The following is a 22,769-nucleotide window of genomic DNA, read 5'->3' as shown; positions in this document are numbered from 1 at the left end:
ACAAAACAAAATAAACAAATAAACAAAAAATACCAAAAAAACCCAAGTTTCCCCGTACTCCAAAAACAAAGCAAAACACAGAAAAAGGAGAAAAATAAGAAAAAGAATAAAGAAATTGTACGGAAAAAAAAAATCTCTGCAAAGAGACTAGAAACGGAATCCACACCGTAGGGTAGCTTCGCTGGCTCCCCGAGACCACCGCCCATTGCTTTCGTCACAATCCGCCGCCGCGCCGGCCCGGGTTGCCATAGCGTCCGAACCGGCCACCACCGCCCCCGCCCTGCCGTGGGCGGGAACCCGCGGGCGGGCTGGGAGGCGCGCAATGCCGCGGGACTGCGGCTCCGGGGGTGGGGGCTTCACGGTGCTCCACGAGCCTCACTCGGGCCTAGTCCCATGAGGCCTGCGCACCCCGGGACTGAAACCAGGAGTCGGCGCAGGACCACCATTCTACCGGCCCGTGACGGAGACAGAGCGTGAGACGCGGCGGGGCTCGGGGCATCTGAGGTGAGGCTGAGTGGAAGAGACAGAGGGGCGGGCCAGGCAGGGCGTGGGAAGCCCGAAGGCGCCTGTGAGAGAGGCGGCGGAGGCTAGGCTCCCCGAGGATCGCTGGACTTCATAGCGGTGGAGCCGGGCCGCCGGGGGCGGGGCCAGCGGCTCCTTGGCAGCCGGGAGGGGAGGAGCTTTGGCGCGCGCCGTTGATAGAAGCCGCGGCGTAACCAATGACTGCCTCGTCTACCTCACCTCCCGCTAAGCCCCGCCTTCACGCCATGTCCCACCCCCGCCCCCGGGGAGAATGGGCGGGACCTGCTCGTGCTGCTGCCTTGTCTCTGCGTTCCGCCCCACCCCCGAGTCCCGCCCCCTTCCTGACGCAGGCGGCTTCCTGAGCGAGCCGCTTCCTGACTCGATTCCCTCCCCCTTCAGGGCTCTCTCGGGGCGTCGGGCTCAGGGCCGCCACCGCCACCTCGGCTCCTGCGGGCGCCGTCGCCTCTCCCGCCCACCCCTCGCCATGTCCGAGGAGCTTTCGGCGGCCACGTCCTACACGGAGGACGATTTCTACTGCCCCGTCTGTCAGGAGGTGCTCAAGACGCCGGTGCGGACCGCGGCCTGTCAGCACGTGTGAGTAGACGCCCCTTCCCCTCGTGCGCACCGGCCCGCGACCCGCGACCCGCCGCTCCCGTGCCCGCCGCCGCCCGGCCTCGTCCGGGCCGCTCGCTTTCCCTTCCGCACCCGGGGGCGGTGTTCGGGCCCTCTCGGTGGCGTCCCTCGGCGTCCTCGCCAGGCCTGAGCGGAATCACAGAGAACGTGGAGCCTTTTTGTTTCCTAGCAACCCTTGAGGCCGGGGCGTTGAGTGCTCGGCCCGGGCCCCGCAGAGGCGAATGGGCCCGCTCGGCTGCCTGCCGTGGTTTCCGGACTTTCCCCGGTTCCTTAGACCCTAGCCCGGTCTGTGCGAGAGCCACCGTCCCCGCCCCCCAGCGAGCCCCTGACACCATCCCGCGACCCCATCCTTGAGCACACTTAAGAATTCGGTGATCAAACGGTCCAAGAGGAGGTGGCCTCCTTCTCCCACTCCGACCTGGCAGGATTTCCGGGGCTTGAGATAGCTCCCTTTGTGCCATCATGATGTTTATTATTGCTGGGTTATAACAAGGATGGAGGCGAGGTGCCATTCAGTTAGAGGAGGTGTTTGCTCCAGGGACGAGGTAGATAGCACACAAAGGCGCTGCTCTGGGCAAGGTGGCTGGAGGTAGGTTTGATTTGGCAGGGGGAGAATTTCACTCGTTTGTCTAGACAACCAGTGGCCGTGGGCGTCGGAAACAGACCTTGAGAAAGCATCCTGGGCGTCTGACAAACCTGGGGAACGATCAGAGCCCAGGAGGAACAACTTCTTCAATGTGTGTGACGGTCTCATGGTCTCATGGAGCGCTGGCTGGTTTCAGCTCCCAGTGATCCACCTGCCTCTGGGACTGAAGGCAGGGGCCATCATCTGGGCTCCCCCGAGGGACTTCTCATAATAAAGATACCCAGTTCCTAGGCGCCGTTCCAAACTTAGAAATGAATTTCTGGCAGGTGGGGCCTGAAAAAGTTCTGTGTTTTCAAGCAGCTGAAAAGAATTCAAATTTCTAGATATGGGCCTCCCTCCACTATTTTTTGGTTTGTTTTGGTTTTTTCAAGACAGCATTTCTTTGTGTGGCCTTGCTCATCCTAGAACTACCTCTGTAGACCAGGCTGGCCTAGGAGTAACTGCCGCCCATCCCAGTGGCCACAGACACATTTTTTTAAAGTAATGGGGCTCTTAATTGTTCAAGACATACATAGAAGCCAGGTGAGGTGGTGCTTGGGAGCCTCGGACAGATTTTTGTCTTTGAGGTTAGCCTGGTTATCTAGTGACTTCCAGTCTACTCTGGACTACACACCAAGCAAGACCTTGTCTCAAAACACAACCAACCAACAGTACCAATATTCTGACAGTCTTCCTTCCAAGGAGCGGTGGCTAGAATTTTGGGCCTTAGTCAAAATGTAGGTTTTTTTGACTTTGATAATTTTAACTTAAAAAAATTATACAACATATTCTGATGATTGTTCCCCTCTCAGATGCCCCTCCTCCCCCCTCTCCCTCCTCCCCCCTCCCCGTTTTTTTGTTTTTGGTTTTTTTTTTTGGATTTTCGAGACAGGGTTTCTCTGTATAGCCTTGGCTGTCCTGGAACTCACTCTGTAGACCAGGCTGGCCTTGAACTCAGAAAACCACCTGCCTCTGCCTCCCAGAGTGCCGGGATTACAGGTGTGCGCCACCACCGCCGGCTTTGCCTCCCTTTTTAAACATAACATTTTCATTGATTCTATGGGAGTTTCCCCTCACCATACTCACTGGCTAGACCTTCCATGTTCGCCCCCAACCCTTGAGACACCCATATACCCACAACTCTTGTGACACCCCCACGCCCCCTCCGTGAAAAGTAAAAATAAACAGAAAAGAAAATCAAGTCCAATTTACGTTATTCATATATTCACTGGAGCATGGTCTAACTCTTAAATGGCCCTCCCACACTGCCACCAGAAGCCTTCAGTTGTGGAAAGCTAGTTTTCAGTGTTTGTATCACACTTTTTAACAGTTTTCTTTGATTAGCTTTCTGTCTAGACTGCCACCTGCCACTTCGTTATCTCAGTATTTAGCAAACAAACCCTCGAGCAAACCAGAATAAAAAGTAAATATAAGAAACAAATAAAACTACACACACACAAAACCCAGAAAATTTAATATGTAAAGAAATGGATAAAAAAGTGCCCAAAGCAATACCATTCAAAAAAAAATCTATAGGAGTATCATTGAACTCTTTTGTGTTGACCATCTTCTACCAGTTGTGGGTTGATTCTTTACTGTTCTTCCGTCTTCACTATTTCTATCATACAGTTCTCATGTGAGGTTTTTGGTTTTATTTATTTTTTGAGACAGGGTTTCTTTGTGTAGCCCTGGCTGTCCTGGAACTCACTCTGTAGACCAGGCTGGCCTCGAACTCAGAAATCCACCTGCCTCTGCTTCCCAAGGGCTGGGATTACAGGCCTGTGACACCACTGCCCGGCGTGAGTTAGCTTTTGATGATGAAATAAATTGTTTTTGTTCATCTGGAAAGATTAAAGAGGACTGAAGAAATGGCTCTGAGGTTAAGAGCAATTACTGTTCTTCCCCAGGACCAGTTCAGTTTCTACCACCCAGATCAGGCAACTATTAACAACTATTAACTCTAGTTTCAGCCGGGCAGTGGTGGTGCATGCCTTTTAATCCCAGCACTTGGGAGGCAGAGGCAGGCGGATTTCTGAGTTGGAGGCCAGCCTGGTCTAGAGTGAGTTCCAGGACAGCCAGGGCTACACAGAGAAACCCTGTCTCGAAAAGCCAGAAAAAAACAAAAACAAAAAACAAACCAAAACAACCCTCTAGTTTCAGGAGATCCAACATCTTTCCCTCTGCAGGTACTTGGCCTCAAAGCTGTATCCATACACAAAACACATTTAGAATTGTAAAAAAAAATTCTTTACAAAAAAGAGTAATGACAGTCTGACATTCCTTTTTTTGGTCCTGATGAGGTGAGCAGAAGCTACAATAGCTGCTATTTGTATTCATGGTAAATCTTTTATGTACAGAATAAGTTCAGATACTCTGAGGTCACTGATCTCGTAAACCCCATTGTCATTTTTAGCTCCTTCAAAAATCTATGTGCAAAATTCCATTATATTTCTCATATATTTAAAATGAATGACTATAATTTGGCTTGACTTCAAGTGATGATCTTTTAACTTAGTGTGGACTTTCTTCAGATTAATTTAGTGGACTTTGACATGAGCAGATTGGCTCTCTACCTTCACTTTTCCTACAATTCCTTCATAGTTTTTGGCTGAACAGTGAATTTGAAAAAGAGTGAGGAAAAGTTTTATATAGATGGGAAGGTAGATAATGTTGGCATGTGGTCTAGATTGAATGGTGTGTAGAAATTGATCTGTTTTTATAACTAGAATTTAAAGTACTCTATTAGTTTACTACATCTTTTTTTTCTCCTCACAGAATTGTAAATAAGTTTATATTCTGTAAAATCAGGTTGTGTGTTTGAGGTGGGGCTTACAAATAAGCTTTAGTGCCTTAATGTCTGTACTTACTCCAGTCTACCAAAATTTCCCCCTTTATTGAAAACAGATCCTCCAACCCCCTCAGGTAATATATCCTAATTACAGTCTTCTCTTTCTCTACTACTCAGTTCCTTATACCTCACAACCCATCCAGATCCGTTTCCTTTCTGTCTCACTAGAAAATAGATGCTGGGTATGGTGGAACACTCAAGAATTGGTGGCAGGTGGATCTACAGAGTGAGTTCCAAGTTGCCAGGGCTATACAGGGAAAACCTGTCTTGAAAAACAAAACAAAACAAAGAAAGCAGGCTTCTAAGGGATAATAATAACGGAAAGCAATATATAATAAAACTAACATCAGAATTGGACAAAGCAAACATATAGAAGGAAAAGAATACCAATTTATGCTAGGCAGTGGTGGTCCACACCTCTAATCCCAGCACTCAGGAAGGAGGCAGAGGCAGGTGGATCTCTGAGTCTGAGGCCAGTCTGGTCTACAGAGAAAGTTCTAGGACAGCCAAGGCTACCCAGAGAAACCATGTCTCAAAAAACCAAAAGAGGGGGAGGAGAAGGAAGGAGAAGAAGAAGAGTATTAAATTACTTTCTGATTCATAGAGAGGATTAAGGATTTGGGTCACTGGGTATCTCATAGACACTGAAAATAAGGTCTGGTGGCTGTTTCAATGACAGGAAGGAGCAAAATCATAATTACTTCACCAAAAATATAAATGTCCCTTTAATCTCCATTTATTTCTACAAATAGCAGTTGTCTAAGGCTTTCTATTTGGCACAAGGAGTACTCATTACACTTTCTTGATTGACTATTGATGTATAGTAGAGAAAACCTAAAAATGAGTGTTAACTGATATTTACAAGATTTTAGGTAGAAAATTTTATGTTGGTACTTAACAAGCAAGTGTCTAAAATCAGTGTAGGAATATAAACATAAATGTTGATTTCCTTGATGAAATTACTGGTCTGAATTTGTAATTTGAGCATGGTGGTGGTACATGCCTTCATAAGTGGTAAGGAGGAGTGTAGAAGTCAAAGAATACGTGAAGTAGGAGTTTACATATGTTGGCAGGAACTTACTGGGCAAAGCTACTGAATGTTTTCCTAGAAATTAGAGACCTATCTATTTTGGCAGGGGAGCAGCATGGTGAGGTTTCTTTCACTTTTAGAAAGTTTATATTAGTGCCAAGTTTCAGGTTGTCATTTAAGATTAGTAATGTTGACATGTAAGGGAAGAAAATGATTAAACCCTTAAACTAATAGTGATAGTGCAGAGAAGAGACCCCTGACAATTTAAGGATTTTTGTATAAGATTTGATGATGCATACCCAGTAGTTATATACTGTATATAGATCTGGAATAAATGGAGCTAAAGTTGTTTTGTTGTATGTAGTCATCAAGGAAAGTATGTGATTGAAAGCAAGAAGAGAAGAGGTCTTAGACCCAAGTGCTGGCAAATACTTAACATAACTAGAAGTAGAGAGAGCTGTACCCTGAGAAGGAGTAGACAGGATAGGAAGAAAACCAGGCAAGACAAAAACAAGCAAAGCAACAACAAAAAATCCAAACCACAGCAGTGATCTTAAGAGTAATCAGATATAATGCTTTTAAAAATAAGTAAAAACAAAGTGAGGAATGAGGGTAATAGTGCTAAAGTGCTTGTCTAGCATGCACAGGGGTCTGGGTTCAATCCCCAGCACTGAAAAGCAAAGTAGGCTTTGGGTAATATAGGCCTGTAACAGCATCTGGAAAATCAGAGAGGATAGTTGGAATTTTAAGGCTGGGTTGTTGCAACTGAGATCTGCTTCAAACCTCCAAAATGAACTGGGGCAATAGCCCAGTATTTAACATCTGGCCTATGTGAGTTCTGTTAAACCTCCTCTCTTTCCCAAGATTATTAAGTTGAGCCAGGCATAGTGGCACATCTATAAAAACAGCACTTGGAAGTTAGGTAGGAGGACTGCCATGAATTTGAGGCCAGCATGGGTTACGTAGCAAAACTGTTTCTGCAAAGGTCATAAAGTATGTGGATGTATGAAGCAAATATCCAAAAAACATTTCAGGAGAAAAGAGTGGGTATATTTTTCTCTTACTTTAATAATCTTAAACATTTTAGTTTCTTTTTTATTTTTGTTGTTTTGATAATGTTTTGACAAAAAGCAACAGGGAAAGGGGGATTTATTTGATTTACAATTACAGTCTTTTATTTTGGAGACATCAAGGCAGGAACTTAAAGCATTGCATCCATAGTCAAGAGCAGAGACATAATAAGTGCACAGAACCTTGCTTGTTCCTCAGCTAGCTGATTATATAAATTTGCTTGCCAGGTGTTTAGTTAAGGGCTGGAAACCAGGGAATGTTGCTGTCTGAAATGGTCTGGGTCTTCCTACATCAATAACTATCAAGACAATCCTAAACTATACCCACTGATCGAACAACCTAATCTAGGCAGTACCTCAGTTGACTTTTTCTATCCAGGTGATTTTTTTTTGTCTGGTAATTCTGATTTTCCTGTCTCGGGTTCTGAGATGATAAAATACCAAAATACCAGGTTTTTTCTATTTTTCAGATGAAGTTTGAGCTATGTAGCTCTAGCTTATTGGGAACTCACTATGATTTTTTAAAAATTTATTTGTTGGCAGTCCAATACTGTCGTTGTTCATTTTCATCGTCAATTACCCTATCTCATTTTCTTCTCAGTCCCTCCAAATCTCTTACCAACAAATTCCCTTTCTATATGTACTGTTTTGAAGTTGTAGGTTCTTTTGATATTTTGAAATAGTTTAGTAATTTTTTTTGGTGTGCACCTTTTCCTTCTCTATCACGCTTTCTTTTGAAATAAGTTCTGCTTAGTTTATCTAGTCTAGTAAAAGGGAGATAATACGTTTATATCTGAAGAGGCATTTTTGTGGTTTAGAAGGTACTTTAAGATTGGAAATAAAATATCTTTATTTATTGAGTGTTTTTTTTTGTTTGTTTGAACTTTATTTATTGAGTGTTTTGTTTGTTTGAATCAGGATTTTTTTTTTTTTTTTTTTTGATAGTTCTGGCTGTCTTTGAGCTCTCAGAGATCCTTCTGCCTCACCCTCCTGAATGCTGAAAGGTGTGTGCTACCAAGCGTGCCTTTGTTTGATAGTTTTCAAACACAAATATAAGCTGGGTGTGGAGACACATACCTGTGGTTCCCAGTACTCTGGAAGTTAAAGTAGGATTGCTATGTTTGAGCCTTAGAGTAAAACCCTTTCTTTTAAAAAAAAAAAAAAAAAAAAGTAAAATGGACACGTGTAGTGTCATTTTGTTACTGTCGCAGTTATTAGCATTATTGCCAGAGAAAACATACATAACTTTTAAAACTGAGTTGTACATTTTGGATAGCTCAGCTACATATTCATAATCACTTGCTTGCGTTTCATGTTTTTTTTCCTGTAATTAACTTGTAATAAATGTTTGGCGTAGTTTCTGTAGAAAATGTTTCCTGACTGCAATGAGAGAAAGTGGAATACATTGTCCCCTATGTCGTGGAAGCGTGACTAGAAGAGAAAGAGCATGTCCGGAACGGGCCTTAGATCTTGAAAATATCATGAGGAGGTTTTCTGGTAGCTGCAGATGCTGTTCAAAAAAGGTAAGGTTATATTATGTAATTGTTTTAATTTTCCTGGTGACATGACTTTGAAAAGAAGGACATTTCCAGGGCATCATGTTATATACCTATAATCTCTGCTTAAGAGGTTACAAATTCACAGATAGTTTTGGCTACAAATTGAGAGTCTCGAAAACAGAATAAACAAGATGTTATTTCGATTGAGAATTATGTAGAAAAGACCAGAAAGTTCTTCATTTCACTTCCTTTTCAGTTCAATACCTTCTTCAAAGAGATAGAAAGCAGATCTGACTTGGGTAAATGCTCAATAAACAAAAAGATATTTTCAAGTTCTAACCACTCCTCACCCATTTAGCCTTCAAGTAGAATAAAATCCATATTAGACAATGATATCAACGCCTGATTATCCCATGTGCTTAATTAAAACGTAAACCAGTCTTCTGTGAAGTATTTCATGATTTCTTAAATACTTAAGTGGGCAGCCAGAGTTCAGTACATAAATCTATTTGACTAAACTAACATCTGAAAGTTAGGTAGAGTGCTGGAGAGAAGGCTCAGTGCTTAAGAGCACTGACTGCTCTCCTTTTAGGTCCTGAGTTCAAATTCCAGCAACCACATGGTTGCTCACAACCATCTGTAATGAGATCTGGTGCCCTCTTCTGGTGACTGAAGACAGCTACCATGTACTTACATAATAATAAATAAATCTTTACACTGGAGTGGGTGGGGCCCACCAGAATGAGCAGAGGTCCTGAATTCAAATTCCCAACAACCATATGATGGCTCACACCCATCAGTACAGCTACAGTGTACTCATATATACATTAAATAAATAAATCTTTACCAAAAAAAAAAGTAGAACTTCTTAAAAAAAGTTTTGTATATAGATCTTAAAAGACAGAAAGACAGTTTATTGAAAAAATAAAATTTTAATCTTAAAGATAAAACTCTAAATTCAACAAGGTTTTTGATATATAAAGAAAACTTTCTGAGTGGGATTCTGGTTTCTCTTCTCAGAGAGAAACCAAAAAATATTTCCAATGTTAACATGAGAATATCACTTAAAAGACATGCCCAGCACCATGAGGCAGCACCCTGCCCCCCTTTTTAAATTCTTATTTTATGTGTACTCTGTCAATGTCTTTAGACACACCCGAAGAGGTAGTCAAATTCCATTATAGATGGTTGTGAGCCACCACGTGGTTGCTGGAAATTGAACTCAGGACCTCTGGAAGAGTAGTCTGTGCTTTTAACCACTGAGCTATCTCTCTAGCCTGAGGCAGCCTCTTAATTTGATTTTTCTGAGATAGGGTATCTGGTAGTCCTTTTGGATGTTGACCGCGTGATGTAACTGAGGATGACCTTGAACCACTTACTGTTCTTTGTTTCCACTTCCCAAATGCTGAGACTATAAACATGCGCCAATCTCTGTTGCCTGCCTTTTTCTCTTTAGTATTATCACTTCAAAAGTAAAGTTACTTTTGTTAATCCTGCCCCCCCCCCAGAGTTAATGGAACCTGTGTTCTGTGGATCTGATGAACAACAATGTATTACCTATAATTACTCTTTTGTTTTGTTTTGTTTTGCTGGAGACAAGATCTCCTTTTATATCCCTTGGCTGATATGATTGTGTAGATCTGATTGGCTTTGACCTCTAAGAGAACTACTTTTCAAGGATTGGGGTTAAAGGTGTCTGCCACCCAGCCTGATACTCATTTTTTTATAGGAAATTTTTGAACATAAATATTTAGTTACCTATCTTTATCTTTTGTCCTATTATTGACATTATCTCAATTTTTTTGTATTCTGTTTTAAAGATTATATTTTAACCAATAATTTACAGATTAAATTCTATCGCATGAGACATCATTACAAATCTTGTAAGAAGTATCAGGATGAATATGGTGTTTCTTCTGTCATTCCAAACTTTAAGATTTCTCAAGATTCAGTAAGGAACAGGTAAGCAGCATTTATTCTAAAAGCAAAATTTTAATTATTGAAATGAGAATTGCTTGGGGAATTATATGGTGTGTATACATTTAACAAATTACACTTAGTATCCTAATTAGAATTTGTCTTCAAAATTTATTAGATATATACAATATTGTATCTTGGAGTCCAACTTCATGATATACCTAAGCTTATCCTTACCCAGAGCCTTTCTTGGAACAAAAAAATTTTTGGGGTTGGGGAATAAAAATTATAACTGGGAGTTTAAGATTTAACTGATTTTCTTTCTTTTTTTTGAATTTGGTTTTTCGAGACAGGGTTTCTCTGTATAGCCCTGGCTGACCTGGAACTCTCTGTGTAGACCAGTCTGGCATCGAACTCAGAAATCCGCCTGCCTCTGCCTCCCAGAGTGCTGGGATTATAGGCATACACCACTACCCGCCTGGCTTTAACTGATTTTCTGATGAAAGAATTTGGAAATTAGTCAAAATCAGTTTAAATAATGTATTTAAATATTGGAAATTTTTTATTGCTCTCTAAGGAATAGGCTTAGCATTTGAAGGTAATTCTGATAACATTTCAGTTCATTTTTAAGCTACAATGCTTTAAAGCTTTTTGTGTCTTTTCTCAGATCTATTCTACTACTACTACTGCTACTTTTTTTTTTTTCTTACTATTATTTTGAGACTGGGCAAAATGTATCCAAAGGGGGTCTTGAATTTATTACATAGCCCATGATGGTTTTGAACTCCTGATTCTCTTGGGCATTTGGCTTATAAATGGGTAAATGGGCAGTCCCAAACCTGGCACCAGTGTATGACTTTTTTTTAAGTGATTTTTTTTTTTAATTGTTACATCATTTAAAACCATTTATTGCGGGGGGGTGGGGGGGGGGGGAGGGGGGGTGAGGGGGGAGGTGGGGGGGGGAGGGGCAGTGGGGGGTGGGTAGTGGTGGTGGTGGTGGTGGCTCACGCCTGTAATCCCAGCACTCTGGGAGGCAGAGGCAGGTGGATTTCTGAGATCAAGGCCAGCCTGGTCTACAGAGTGAGTTCCTACAGAGAAACCCTGTCTGGAAAAAAAACCTACCCCCCCCAAAAAAAAACATTATTACATTTATTTTTGTGTGTGTGTGTGTGTGTCTGCGCATGCTGTTTTGTACATTTAAAGGTCAGAGGATAACTTGTAGGAGTCAGTTTTCTTCTTCCATATGGGTCCTAGTGATTAAATTCAGGTCGTCAGGCATTTATTTATTTATTTATTTATTTATTTATTTATTTATTTATTTATTTATTTATTTATTTATTTTAATAATAAAACAGGGTCTCGGACTGCATATCATCCTGGCTGTGCTGGAACTCAGACCAGCCTGGCATCAGAGCCTCAAAGAGATCAATGTTTCTGCTGGGATTATAGGCATGTACCATCCCTCCTGGTGGTCATCAGGCTTAGTAACAAGTACTAAGACCTGCTGAGCAGTGTCCCGGCTCTTCTGTGAACATCCTTTAAAATTCAATTTAGACACCTAATTTATATCAGCAGATCAGGGAAATGTTAACTAATATGAAGTAGAAGTACTTTGGTAATTTTTTGTTGTTATTCTCCATACCCAGGTATAATATTGAATAGTAACAGAAGCTCAGTAAATACTGTTCAAGTAATAATAGTGATAAGATAAATCATTAATCTAGCTCAAGAAATAGAGCAGTTTCCTGTGAGCTATGTCCCATATGAACTCCATATTCTTTTTTTTTTTTTTTTTTTGGTTTTTTCGAGACAGGGCTTCTCTGTGTAGCCCTGGCTGTCCTGGAGCTCACTCTCTAGGCCAGGCTGGCCTCAAACTCAGAAATCTGCCTGCCTCTGCCTCCCAGAGTGCTAGGATTACAGTCGTGCACCACCACTGCCTGGCGAACTCCATATTCTTATAACCACTGTTCTTTAATTTGGATAGTTAATCTCTTGTTTTTCTTTATATTTTGTCATTCTCACATGTATTACTAAATGTTTGTTTCATTTAGAAAATTAACAAGCTTGTGTACAATAGTGTGAGCAAACAGTTTCTTCAATTTTATAGTATTTTGTGGAAATCATGGTGCTAAGATGAATAAAATTTTAATTTCAGTACTTGATCCATGTTGCTAATATTTGTACTTTAACCACCATTTACTGAAATTTCCAGTAAATTGTTTAGGAATGGTTTTACTGCTCTGCAGAACTTGTCAGGTTCTCATTTTACTTGATTTTACTTTGATCAGTAATGAAATTGTCATTTCCATTAGCTGTACTGATGGTTGTAAGCTATCATGTGGTTGCTGGATATTTGAATTCAGGACCTCTGCTCGCTCTGGTCTAAAGATTTATCATTACATCTCAGTACACTGTAGCTGTCTTCAGACACACCAGAAGAGGGTGTCAGATCTTTTTTACAGATGGCTGTGAGTCACCATGTGGTTGCTGAGATTTGAACTTAGGACCTCCAGAAGAGCAGTTAAACTGCTGAGCCATCTCTCCAGCTCCTATCACTGTGCTTTTACTTAATTTCTGCTGTATTATAAGTATACAACTATTTAGGGTTTTTTTTGCCCAATTTTTCTTAATCTGGGATAGTGTTTTGTTAGCTTTATTCAACACTGTATCTCAAGCTCTCAGCAAAGTTCCTAGAGTGTATTCCATATACAGTCACTGCTTATTGGACATTTTTATATTGTTTTGACTTTTTGATATTCGGTTTCACTGTGTAGCCCTGGCTGATGTGGCCTTGATATGTAGACTAGCCTGACCTCAAACTTTGTGATGCCACTGCTACTGCACTACTGGAATTACAGATACACACCATCCTACCCTATACTGCTTGTTAAATGACAGCTCCCTACCCCATCCCTAGAAGACAGACCTTGCTCATTTGGTTGCTTAAATTCATTTGGTCAGTGTTTAGTCCTAATAACAATATTCCTTATTTGTTTCTTTTTTCTTTTCTGTTGTCACTTCTCTCAGTCCCTCATATTTCTCTGAATTGTATTAGAGTTTAATTGGTAGCTCTTGAATCTGCCTGAAGGCACTCTAGTCTGTGTATCTCAGCATGTGTATGTACACATGAGTGCAGAGGTCAGAAGGTTGGGAGTTACAGGTGGTTATAAGCTCATTGATGTGGTTGCTGCAGCTAAATCGGGTCCTCTTTTTTTTTTTTTTCCCTTGGATGATTAACTACTGTATTGTTTTCCAGCCTTGCTAGAATATTTTCTTTAGTGTTTAGAAAAGGCTGATAGTACAAGGTACTACTCAGATGCCTTTTCCCTTTCCTTTCCCTTCCTTTCCCTTTCCCTTTCCCTTTTGTTTGACTTTGTCAAGAAACTGCCTTGGTTTTCTCACCTCTAAAAGTGGGGTTGATGGTGTAGTTAAGATTAAGTTGAATAACGTCTTGCATGTTGTTCTTACCTTCACCTCCATTCTTTATAAGTGGTACTGTTTTTCCTTAGCACCCAAACCACAACTTGCAAGCTTAGCTGGTAACACTTTTTTCCCCTCAAGACAAGGTTTAGCCCTGGTTGTCCGTGGAATTTGCTTTGTATTCCAGGTTGACCTTGAACTCAGAGATCCACTTGACTCTTTACGAGGGAGGCAATACTACTACCATAACCAACAAAAAAAAAAAAAACCTTTATATTTTTTTACAGTCTAGTCTTTGTCCCCTCCTGGTCCTCCCTTCTACAGATTCTCATCCCATTCTTCATCCCCCTTGAAACTCCCCCAATACCCCTCCCACCCCCGCCCCAGGACTCTCCACTACCGACCAGCAAAATTTTGAGGTATCTTTGTTTTATGTGGATTGGTGTTTGCCTGCATATGTATCTGTGTGAGGGTATTAGATCCCATGGAACTAGAATTATAGGCAGGTGTGAGCTGCCATGTGTGTGTACAGGGAATTGAATCTAGATCTAGAAGAGCAGTCAGTAGTACTCTTAACCACTTCAGCTGGTAGACCTTTTATTTGTCAGAGAACCAACTCGTGAGAGCTGTCCTCTTATCTGTCTATTTTTCTTTCTTTGTTTTTTTTTCTTCTATCCATCCATCCAACCCATCTTGTGAAATCTGAAGATCAAACTCAGGTTTCTGGCTTGGGGAAAGCTTCTAACTCCTTTGTTAATTTTCTTACTTTTTTTTAGACTTGTTAGCTACCCTGTGAAAGATTTCCTCACTTAGAGATAGAACTGTAGTTTATATTTCAATTAGACCCTTTCAATCTTACTATATTTATTTGAAATCTAGTTTGTTTGTTTTTTTTAAATATATATCTTATGCATATTGGTCTTACCATACAAGGCTTAATGAATTTTCAGTATGGACGTGGGCCAAGTTTTGTTGTTTTTGTTTTTCGAGACAGGGTTTCTCTGTATAGCCCTGGCTGTCCTGGACTGGCCTTGAACTCAGAAATCCACCTGCCTCTGCCTCCTAAGTGTTGGGATTAAAGGCATGTGCCACCACTGCCCAGCAGACATGGGCCAAGTTTTAAAAGGTGTTTTGTTTTTTTGAGACAGGATTTCTGTGTTACAGAGCCCTGGCTCTCCTGGACTTGCTTTGGTTAAAATTCTGTGTTTTCTAATTTACACTTTTGTACTTGAATATTGTAGAAGTTTGTGTATTTGGGGGGTGGGGGGTGGGTGTTTGTTTTTGAAATAAGCTCTCACTAGGAAGTGTAGTGGCTGGCTTGGAATTCTCTAGTCCAGGCTGGCCTCAGACCTGTGATCAGCCTCCTGCCCTACTTTAAAAAACATGAATGAAGAGGAATTCAAATGGTCTAACTTGATTTGGAAAACAGTGCCATGAATATTTAGTATTTTATGACTGCTTAGAGTTTAGACTTTTTTTTTTTTAATATGGATGTGTTTTTTCTTCATGTGTACCCAAATGTGTGCCTGATGTCTATAGAGACCAAAAGGTATCAGATCCTCAAACTGGAGGTAAATATGGTTGTGTACTGATTACTGAACCTTGGTCCTCTGCAGGAACAGCAAATGTTCTTAAGTGCTGAGCTGTTTCTAGCCCTTGAAGTTCAGGCTGGTCATTTTCATTAAGCAGCTCATATTAATGACTCTGATGTATTTTATTATGTGGGGTATTAATTATTTCCCCCCTGTGCTTCTTAAGTAATAGGAGTGAAACATCTGCATCTGATAACACAGAAACTTATCAAGAGGATACAAGGTAAAATTTTAAAAATTCTTCTTCAATAAGTTAATTTTGTTGAATAATATAGATTTTTCTTTGTGGTGGTTAAGAATTTAGCTCAGGATTGAGTGTGCATTGTACATTGAGCATTCACTATGCCATTGAGCTATAACCTTGAATCCTCATAATAGATTTCTCTGAGACATGGTTTTGCTGTACCTCGATACTCTTGCTGAAGTCTTCAGAGTGCTTGGAGTTTCAGGCCTGTAGGTTATATAACAATAGATTAGTTATTAAATTTTTATTTAAACATTTAAAAAATTTACTGTGGGGTGTGTGTGTGTGTGTGTGTGTGTGTGTGTGTAATAAACACAAATAGAGATCTAGAGGATAGCTTTCAGGAATTGGTTCTCTTTCTACCATGTTGGTCCTGGTGACTGAACTCAGATGGCAAATGCCACTAGCTGCTGAGGTACCTCTCTATCTAGCCCAGGTACTGTATTTTTTTAAAAAAAAATTATTCAGTTATATCACTAACTGTAGTGCTAGAAGTGCTTCAGAAATAAGCAGAGCTTAAATGGTTGTTGCTTTCAAGAACATATATGAACTTACCTATTTTCTTGGTCATATTTCTTCCATGCTTGATTCAGGCAAAGGTGTCAATATTGAACTGTTCCTTGCTTGACATTTAGAGGTATTAAATCTAGTGGTGCTTGATTCTTAGATTGTTTCGAAGTACACTTGTCTTAGGGTTTCTATTGTTAACACCATGACAAATGCAACTTAAAGAAGATAGATGGAGAAGATAGCTGGAGAGATGGCTCAGTAGTTAAGACCACTGACTGCTCTTCCAGAGGTCCTGAGTTCAAATCCCAGGAACCACATGGTGGCTCACAACCATCTGTAATGGTATCTGATACCCTCTTCTGTTGTGTCTGAAGACAGCTACAGTGTACTTGCATACATAAAATAAATAAATCTTAAAAAAAAAGATGGAGTTTATCTGGGGCTTAGGTTTGTAGAGGATTAGAGCCTGAGTGGTATAGCTGCTGGCAGCTAGAGCAGCTCTCGTCTAGATACACAAGGAGGAAGCAGAAAGCACATGTGCTAATCTTATGAAACTCAAACTCTGCCCAATAGCACACTTTAAACAGGCAACACTTAAAACATTCTTTCCAAACACTACTAACAAAAGGGGACCAAGTATTCAAACATGTGAGCCTTTGGGAGCAGTTGTTATTTAAACCACTGCATTCTTGCTATAAGTATCTTTGTTTTTTGCTTTTTTGGTGAATTTTGTTTTAGGTTGTTAATCTGAAGTAGATCATAGTTAGAATTTGATGGAAATACTTTGGGTTTTTCGAGACAGGGTTTCTCTGTATAGCCCTGGCTGTCCCAGAACTCACTCTGTAGACCAGGCTGGCCTCAAACTCAGAAATCCTCCTGCCTCTGCCTCCCAAGTGCTGGGATTAAAGGCTACCAGTTCTTTATTATGCAAAAGCCACCTCTTGCTCTCCCGGTTGGCATTGGAGGTGACCTTTCCTAGGGCAGCTTGTCTGTCTTTTTGGGCAGGTGAAGAAGCAACAAATATTTGTATTTCCTGCGCCACCCACCCAGCAATTAACAGTTGAGAACACAGAATACACTGTCATAGCCTGTTGATGAGTGTCTTGATTATCCCAACTGTTTCAGCCTCTGAATACTGACAATTATAGGCATGGACTACCATACACAGCTTTTTCTCTCCCTTGGTGCTGGGGGTGGGGGGATGGACTGAAATGATAAATACTAGTACTGTATAAAGTGAGACTGTAAGAGAAATTCTGCTCTGAATCATGTGTTAATAATTTCATAACTAGTTTTAAAATGCCTTTTAAACAGGAACACCCCCCCCCCTTTTTTTTTTGAGGGTGTATGTGATGGTTTTGGTTTTGAATTTCAGTATCTCTTATTTGAATTGCTTTTTAGTTCTTCTGGGCATCCCACCTTTAAGTGTCCCTTATGTCAAGAGTCAAATTTCACCAGACAACGTTTATTGGATCACTGTAATAGTAACCACCTATTTCAGATAGTTCCTGTGGTAAGTACATATATTCAAAAGAATCTTTTGTTTAAAGCATGTGGTTACATATATTTCTCTTTATGTATACAAAGGGGAAGTTTCTTTATATACATTTGTATTTAAACGATGAACATGATAGATTTTTGCTAATAATTGTAATATTCTTGTAATATGTAAGAATGAGATTTAAAATTTGATAACCTCATGTAATCAAGATAATTATTGTGAGGTAATGTGGTAGACTAGTCTAGGAAAGAATGAAAAGTGGTAGTCATTGCTATGTTGGGTACTTTATTCTGCTGGATGCAGAGGACTGGATCCATTCATGCGAATCTGCTGCAGAAGACAATGTATGTGTTTATAAATATAAAAACACTGGGCTGGGTATGGGGGCACATGCATTTAATCCCAGCACTGCGGAGATGGAAGTAGTTAACACCAGCCTGATCTCCAGATAGTCCAGGCCAGCCAGAGCTACACATTGAGACTTCATCTCAAAAACCAAAGAGTAGATTAAAACCAGTAGATAGTTTTAATTGTATCTTTGAAGACTCTTTTATATGCATGTATGAAGCAAGAAGTCAAAGTTTTTATATATTGATGCATAGTTATCTTTTTTTATGTCATTTTTTTAGGGTAGATTGATATAGATTGCAGGGTTCCAACATTATATCCCTGAAGAAGTCATTTTGAGTATATATTTTATAGATAAGTGATTTTTAACTCTAGACAATAAAAGAGGAGATATTAAGCTGGAAATTTTCATTTATTTCCTTTCCCTTGCACTTGTCACAGGAGCATTCTATTACTAAAATAGATCATCAGCCCTGCCTCCTTTAACAGTATGCATAGATGTCTGTAGGCCAGAAGAGGGCATCAGAGATACGTGGTTATAAGCTACCTTGTGGTTGCTGAGAAATGAACTCAGGAGCTCTGGAAGAGCAGCCAGCAGTCTTTTTTTTTTTTTTTTTATGGTTAATAATCCTATTTATTCACGTTACATCTCACTCACTGCCCCCCACACCTGTCACCTCTTCCCAATCCCCATCTTCCCCTTCCCTTCTTCTCTGATGGGTATCTCCCCACCCTGCACTCAGTGCGCTTAACCTCTGACCAACTCTTTAGTCCCCCACCTCCAGCTCTTTAAGTGTTTTTCTGATACTTGTGAAGTCTCACTTAGGTGCCCAAGCAGACTTTGAGTTGTATTACTCTTCCTGCCTCAGCTTCAGGAAGGAAATGGTTCTATATATTTCTCTACATGTATACAGAGAAAGGTGGTTGATTAAAATTTGGATTTAAGTTATTAAACAATATAGTTTTGCTGATAATTGATGACAAAATGAGACATTAAATTTTTATTACCTCATATAAAGGGAAATAATATTGTGAGGTAAAGGTAATGTAGACCAGTCTACAATAGGGCTAGGGACTATAGGTTTGTGCAACAACAACCAGCTTCTTCAAAAATAAGAAGTAAAATGTATCAATAACATTACTAGCCACTCCTTTTTTTTAGCAAATATACTAGAAAAATGTATGAAAAAAATGCCTGGATAACTATTGGATTTTTTTTTTTAATTACTGCAACCAATCATACATAGAATGGAGGGGGTTAAATAAATATACTATCAAAGAAGTATGTGGGAAGTCTTCATATTTAAGACATCATGCTTAGTTTTATATTGAATTATATAATTTGTAAATTTTTTTCTGCATAACATTCTGTGTATTGTCAGCTTTGGTTAGAGTCCAGTTATTAAAGTTTCTTTTTTTGTAATTTTAAGTCTGTCATCTAGTCACTTTTTAAAATGTACTTCATTAAAACTTTTGAGGATACAGTTTAAACTTTATAATTCGCTCCATTTTTATTTTACATATAAATGAAATCAAGCTAATAATAATTCTGTAGTGGTTATTAATTAGATCAAATAATATTATATGTTATACATATGGTAGGTAGTTAATAAAACCTCAATTACATTGATGTTAGTATAGGCTACATATGATTTTTAATTATATAACTATAGAGATTTAAGTAATACAATGTCCATGGTCTCTCTTATTGTCATTTTCTATAGTAATTTGCTTGGGAAATGATGTAGTCATGGGATTTGGCTTTTAGAAATTATTTTAAGAGGCACATGGTGGCATGTGTCTGAACTCCCAGGACTTGGGATCACAAGTCCAAGGCCAGCCTGGACCATATAGTGAGACCCTGTTCCAATCTCTGTATACCATCCAGTGCTTTTTGATTCTAGTCATACCTTAGAGACATTGCAGGTTTGAGTACAGATCACAGTATTAATTATTGATGAAGGCCAGGTATGGTGTTGAATGCCTTTAATCTCAGCACATGGAAGGCAGAGGCAGAAGGATCTCAGTGAGTTTGAGCCAGCTTGGTCTAGATAGCAAGCTCCAGGATAACTGGAACTACATAAAAGACCCTGTCTCAAAAAGCCAAAAAATAGAGTAAGAAATTGATGTGAATTTAACTATACTTTTTTTGAGTTTTTAGTGAATATGTTACAATTAGTCTGTATATACTATCTGTTAAGTATGCAGTAGTAGTATGTCTAAAAAATATATATTTGAGTCAAATGCTTCATTGCTAAGTAGTGTAAATGGTTATTTGAGCTATTGGAACAGTGGTGTCAAATAGACACACTGGGTAGATACAAATTTTCAATTTTTAAAGAAATGTATTATCTGCAAAATGCAGCAAACTGAAGCACAATAAAGTATACCTGATGTTTTCAGTAACATGAGCTTGTATTTAATGCTCTCAATAATTATATAATGTTTTATTATTTTTGTTATTTTTTTATTTAAAACAATCTGTTTCTCATAGACATGTCCTATTTGTGTGTCTCTTCCTTGGGGAGATCCTAGCCAGATTACTAGAAATTTCGTTAGTCATCTAAATCAAAGACATCAGTTTGATTATGGAGAATTTGTGGTAAGTGAGTTCTTCAAGATTAAGAAAGTTAATTTAACTCTTTCAATCTGGATTTGAGTTTTCAGGCAAGTTGTGGAATCAGACTGCTTGGATAAAGAGCAAATTGTTGTATTTTTAGTAGTAACATTGTTAAGCTTTGTGGAAGTTCTGAGAATTGAATTTATTATTTATACTAGAGAGATAATTATTGGAAAAGTAAGCACCTTAATGCAAAATGAAGGTTTAAGTAAAAATTATTTAGAATTAAGAGAAATGATACCTATTTGAAAAATAAAATTGGTATAACCTGTGTGGGAAAATGTGTTTCAAAGAGTAAAGTAAGCACATGAGGCACAATTACAAACCAAACCAAAGAAACCCATCAAATCCCAGGTTGTCCACTTAGAAGAGCAACAAGGGCCCTTAAACTAAAATGGGCCAGTTTCTTCTTTTCATAGTCATGAAAATTTTCCTGTTATTAGTTGTAAAATTGTACTTTATTTGGCTTATGTGTAGTTAAGGTCTTACTTAATAAATGATTAAGTAAGGAATAACTGTGATTCCAATAAAGAATAACATACTTGTTTTCCTGTTCAGGTAAACACAGACATGCATAATTTTTATTTTATGGAATTTGCAGTTTTAGTCTACTATTTTGGGATAATTTATAATGTTCATAAATTTACATGTGCCGCTTTAGTGATTTTGGGAAGTAATTGTATTTTACTATTAAGTTTCCATTTTAGGAGCAGTTATTGTATCTGGAGGGTTATATTTAGAAGAGCAAAATAGTTTTTTTCAACCATATTTTAATCTAATTTTTTTGTTTTACCTTGCCATAGAAAACTATTTCAGTTGTCAAGCCAAAGTCTTGATATCTTTTAAAGCTAATCCATGTGACATAAAATTAATAGCAAATAATGTTTTTTTAAAGATAAGGTTTTTTTTTTTTTTTTTTTTTTTTTTTTGTGCTGTTGTTTTGCCTGGTGAGTTTGTTTTGGTGCTGAGGATTGGACTCAGGGACGCAGTACATACATCCTAAACAGCCCTTGTACACTGAGGTACTCAGCCCAAGTCCTAAAGAATCACTTTATGTTTTGAAGCTGTGTTCCATGCTTAGTTCCATGCTGTGATTAAGAAGCTGCTGTTCCACTGATAATTCATTAAATACTTATTTTTCTTAAAATTACTTTCCCTTCAACATAGAAATATTTTGTAGAAGTGATACATATTTACCATATTAGTTTTAATTAAGTATAATTTTGGTTAGTATAAAGTATCCTCTGCTGAGCAGAAGTTATTAGTTATTACAAAATAAGTATAGCTGAACTTAAACTTTTTAAAGTTCATGTATTGAAATCTTATATTTTATTACATTAATTTTTGAGATGGGGTCCCATTATGCCCATGCTAATTTCAGATTGCTGGGCCAAGTTATCCTCCTGCCTCAGGTTCCTGAGTGGCTGAGAATATGGCACATACCATGGTGTTCATCTTGCATTTTAAAGCAGACTGCATGTAAACTCCCTTGTATGCAAATGCATGTGAAGATGTGTACTGCATTAGATAAAATTGAATAGTCAATGTCTTTCTTGTTGACATGTTACTTTTTTTTTTTTTTTTTTTAAGAATCTTCAGCTAGATGAGGAAACCCAATATCAAACTGCTGTGGAAGAGTCTTTTCAAGTAAACATGTGATGTGTATAGACATCTTTGCCTCCTTGCAACCTACAAGTGCCATCTTTAAGGAGAAGACATGAAGTCACCGTTTTTAGTAATTTGCTGTGCATATTAATAAAAATAACAATTCAGTCTACTGTATTAGGTTTTTAATTGAAAATAAAGGTGGGCCACCCTAATTCCATTCTCTAGACAGTTACTTTAACAGCATGGAAAGGGTTGTGTTTTACTTGTGTGGTGAAAAGGGAATCTCTGTTGTCTTTTTCTTTCTTGTGTTACATATTCTGAATGTTTCATTAAGTTGTTTTTGCTATAGTTCCTTCTATTTAGTACAGAGATAACAGCAAATTCTGAATGATGTGATTCCTATAAAACCAATAAACCTGAGCCATTTGTCAGAACTGCAGAATGGAAACTTGAAGTGCGTGCTAAGTGGGATAATCCAAAGGGAATTTTTAAAAGTATAGATTCTAGCTGAGGAATTCAACAATAAGAAAATTGTATTTATATAATGTTTAGTATTTTTGAGGACTAGTGAGATTTCTTTAATAATTTTTACTTTGAAAGTGTATTGTACAAATGTTTCTTCTTTTGCTATTAGAAGAACATCAGGAGAAAAGTTTTTTTTTGGTGGTTTGTTATTTCAATCTAGGGTGAGTAATTTGTAAATCTAAATGTTATAAAACAGTTCTTTGTAGTCAGTATTTCTCACTAGCTGCTGAAACTTTTCAGCCAGTGAATGATACATT

The 22,769-nt window shown here is 39.1% G+C and overlaps 1 protein-coding gene across 2 annotated transcripts; it reads left to right on the top strand.

Moving 5' to 3' along the window:
* Positions 1–282: 282 nt before the first annotated feature.
* Rnf138 (ring finger protein 138) lies at positions 283–22,421 on the top strand. 2 transcript variants are annotated; one of them, XM_052155633.1, is made up of 8 exons: positions 283–504; positions 922–1,116; positions 8,086–8,251; positions 10,074–10,189; positions 15,323–15,379; positions 17,312–17,423; positions 20,254–20,361; positions 21,970–22,421. In XM_052155633.1, exons 2-8 carry the CDS (start codon positions 1,007–1,009, stop codon positions 22,036–22,038), a joined length of 738 nt encoding a protein of 245 aa, XP_052011593.1. In that variant the 5' UTR covers positions 283–504; positions 922–1,006; the 3' UTR covers positions 22,039–22,421. The 2 variants fall into 2 exon arrangements, with proteins under 2 accessions (XP_052011593.1, XP_052011594.1); XM_052155634.1 differs by lacking the exon at positions 20,254–20,361.
* Positions 22,422–22,769: the final 348 nt, after the last annotated feature.

The sequence above is a fragment of the Apodemus sylvaticus genome, chromosome 13 (assembly GCF_947179515.1).
Source record: "Apodemus sylvaticus chromosome 13, mApoSyl1.1, whole genome shotgun sequence".
Lineage (NCBI taxonomy): Eukaryota > Metazoa > Chordata > Mammalia > Rodentia > Muridae > Apodemus > Apodemus sylvaticus.
Note: the sequence above shows the minus strand (reverse complement) of the source record. Positions and strands in the feature narration are given on the sequence as shown.

What these genes read in the sequence shown, in the direction of transcription:
- Rnf138 (XM_052155633.1), top strand. Translation starts at nt 1,007, where the DNA reads ATGTCCGAGGAGCTTTCGGCGGCCACGTCCTACACGGAGGACGATTTC. An exon ending in TATTTCAGATAGTTCCTGTG is followed by an intron (nt 17,424 to 20,253) that starts GTAAGTACATAT and finishes TGTTTCTCATAG; the next exon opens with ACATGTCCTATTTGTGTGTC. An exon ending in TTGATTATGGAGAATTTGTG is followed by an intron (nt 20,362 to 21,969) that starts GTAAGTGAGTTC and finishes TTTTTTTTTAAG; the next exon opens with AATCTTCAGCTAGATGAGGA.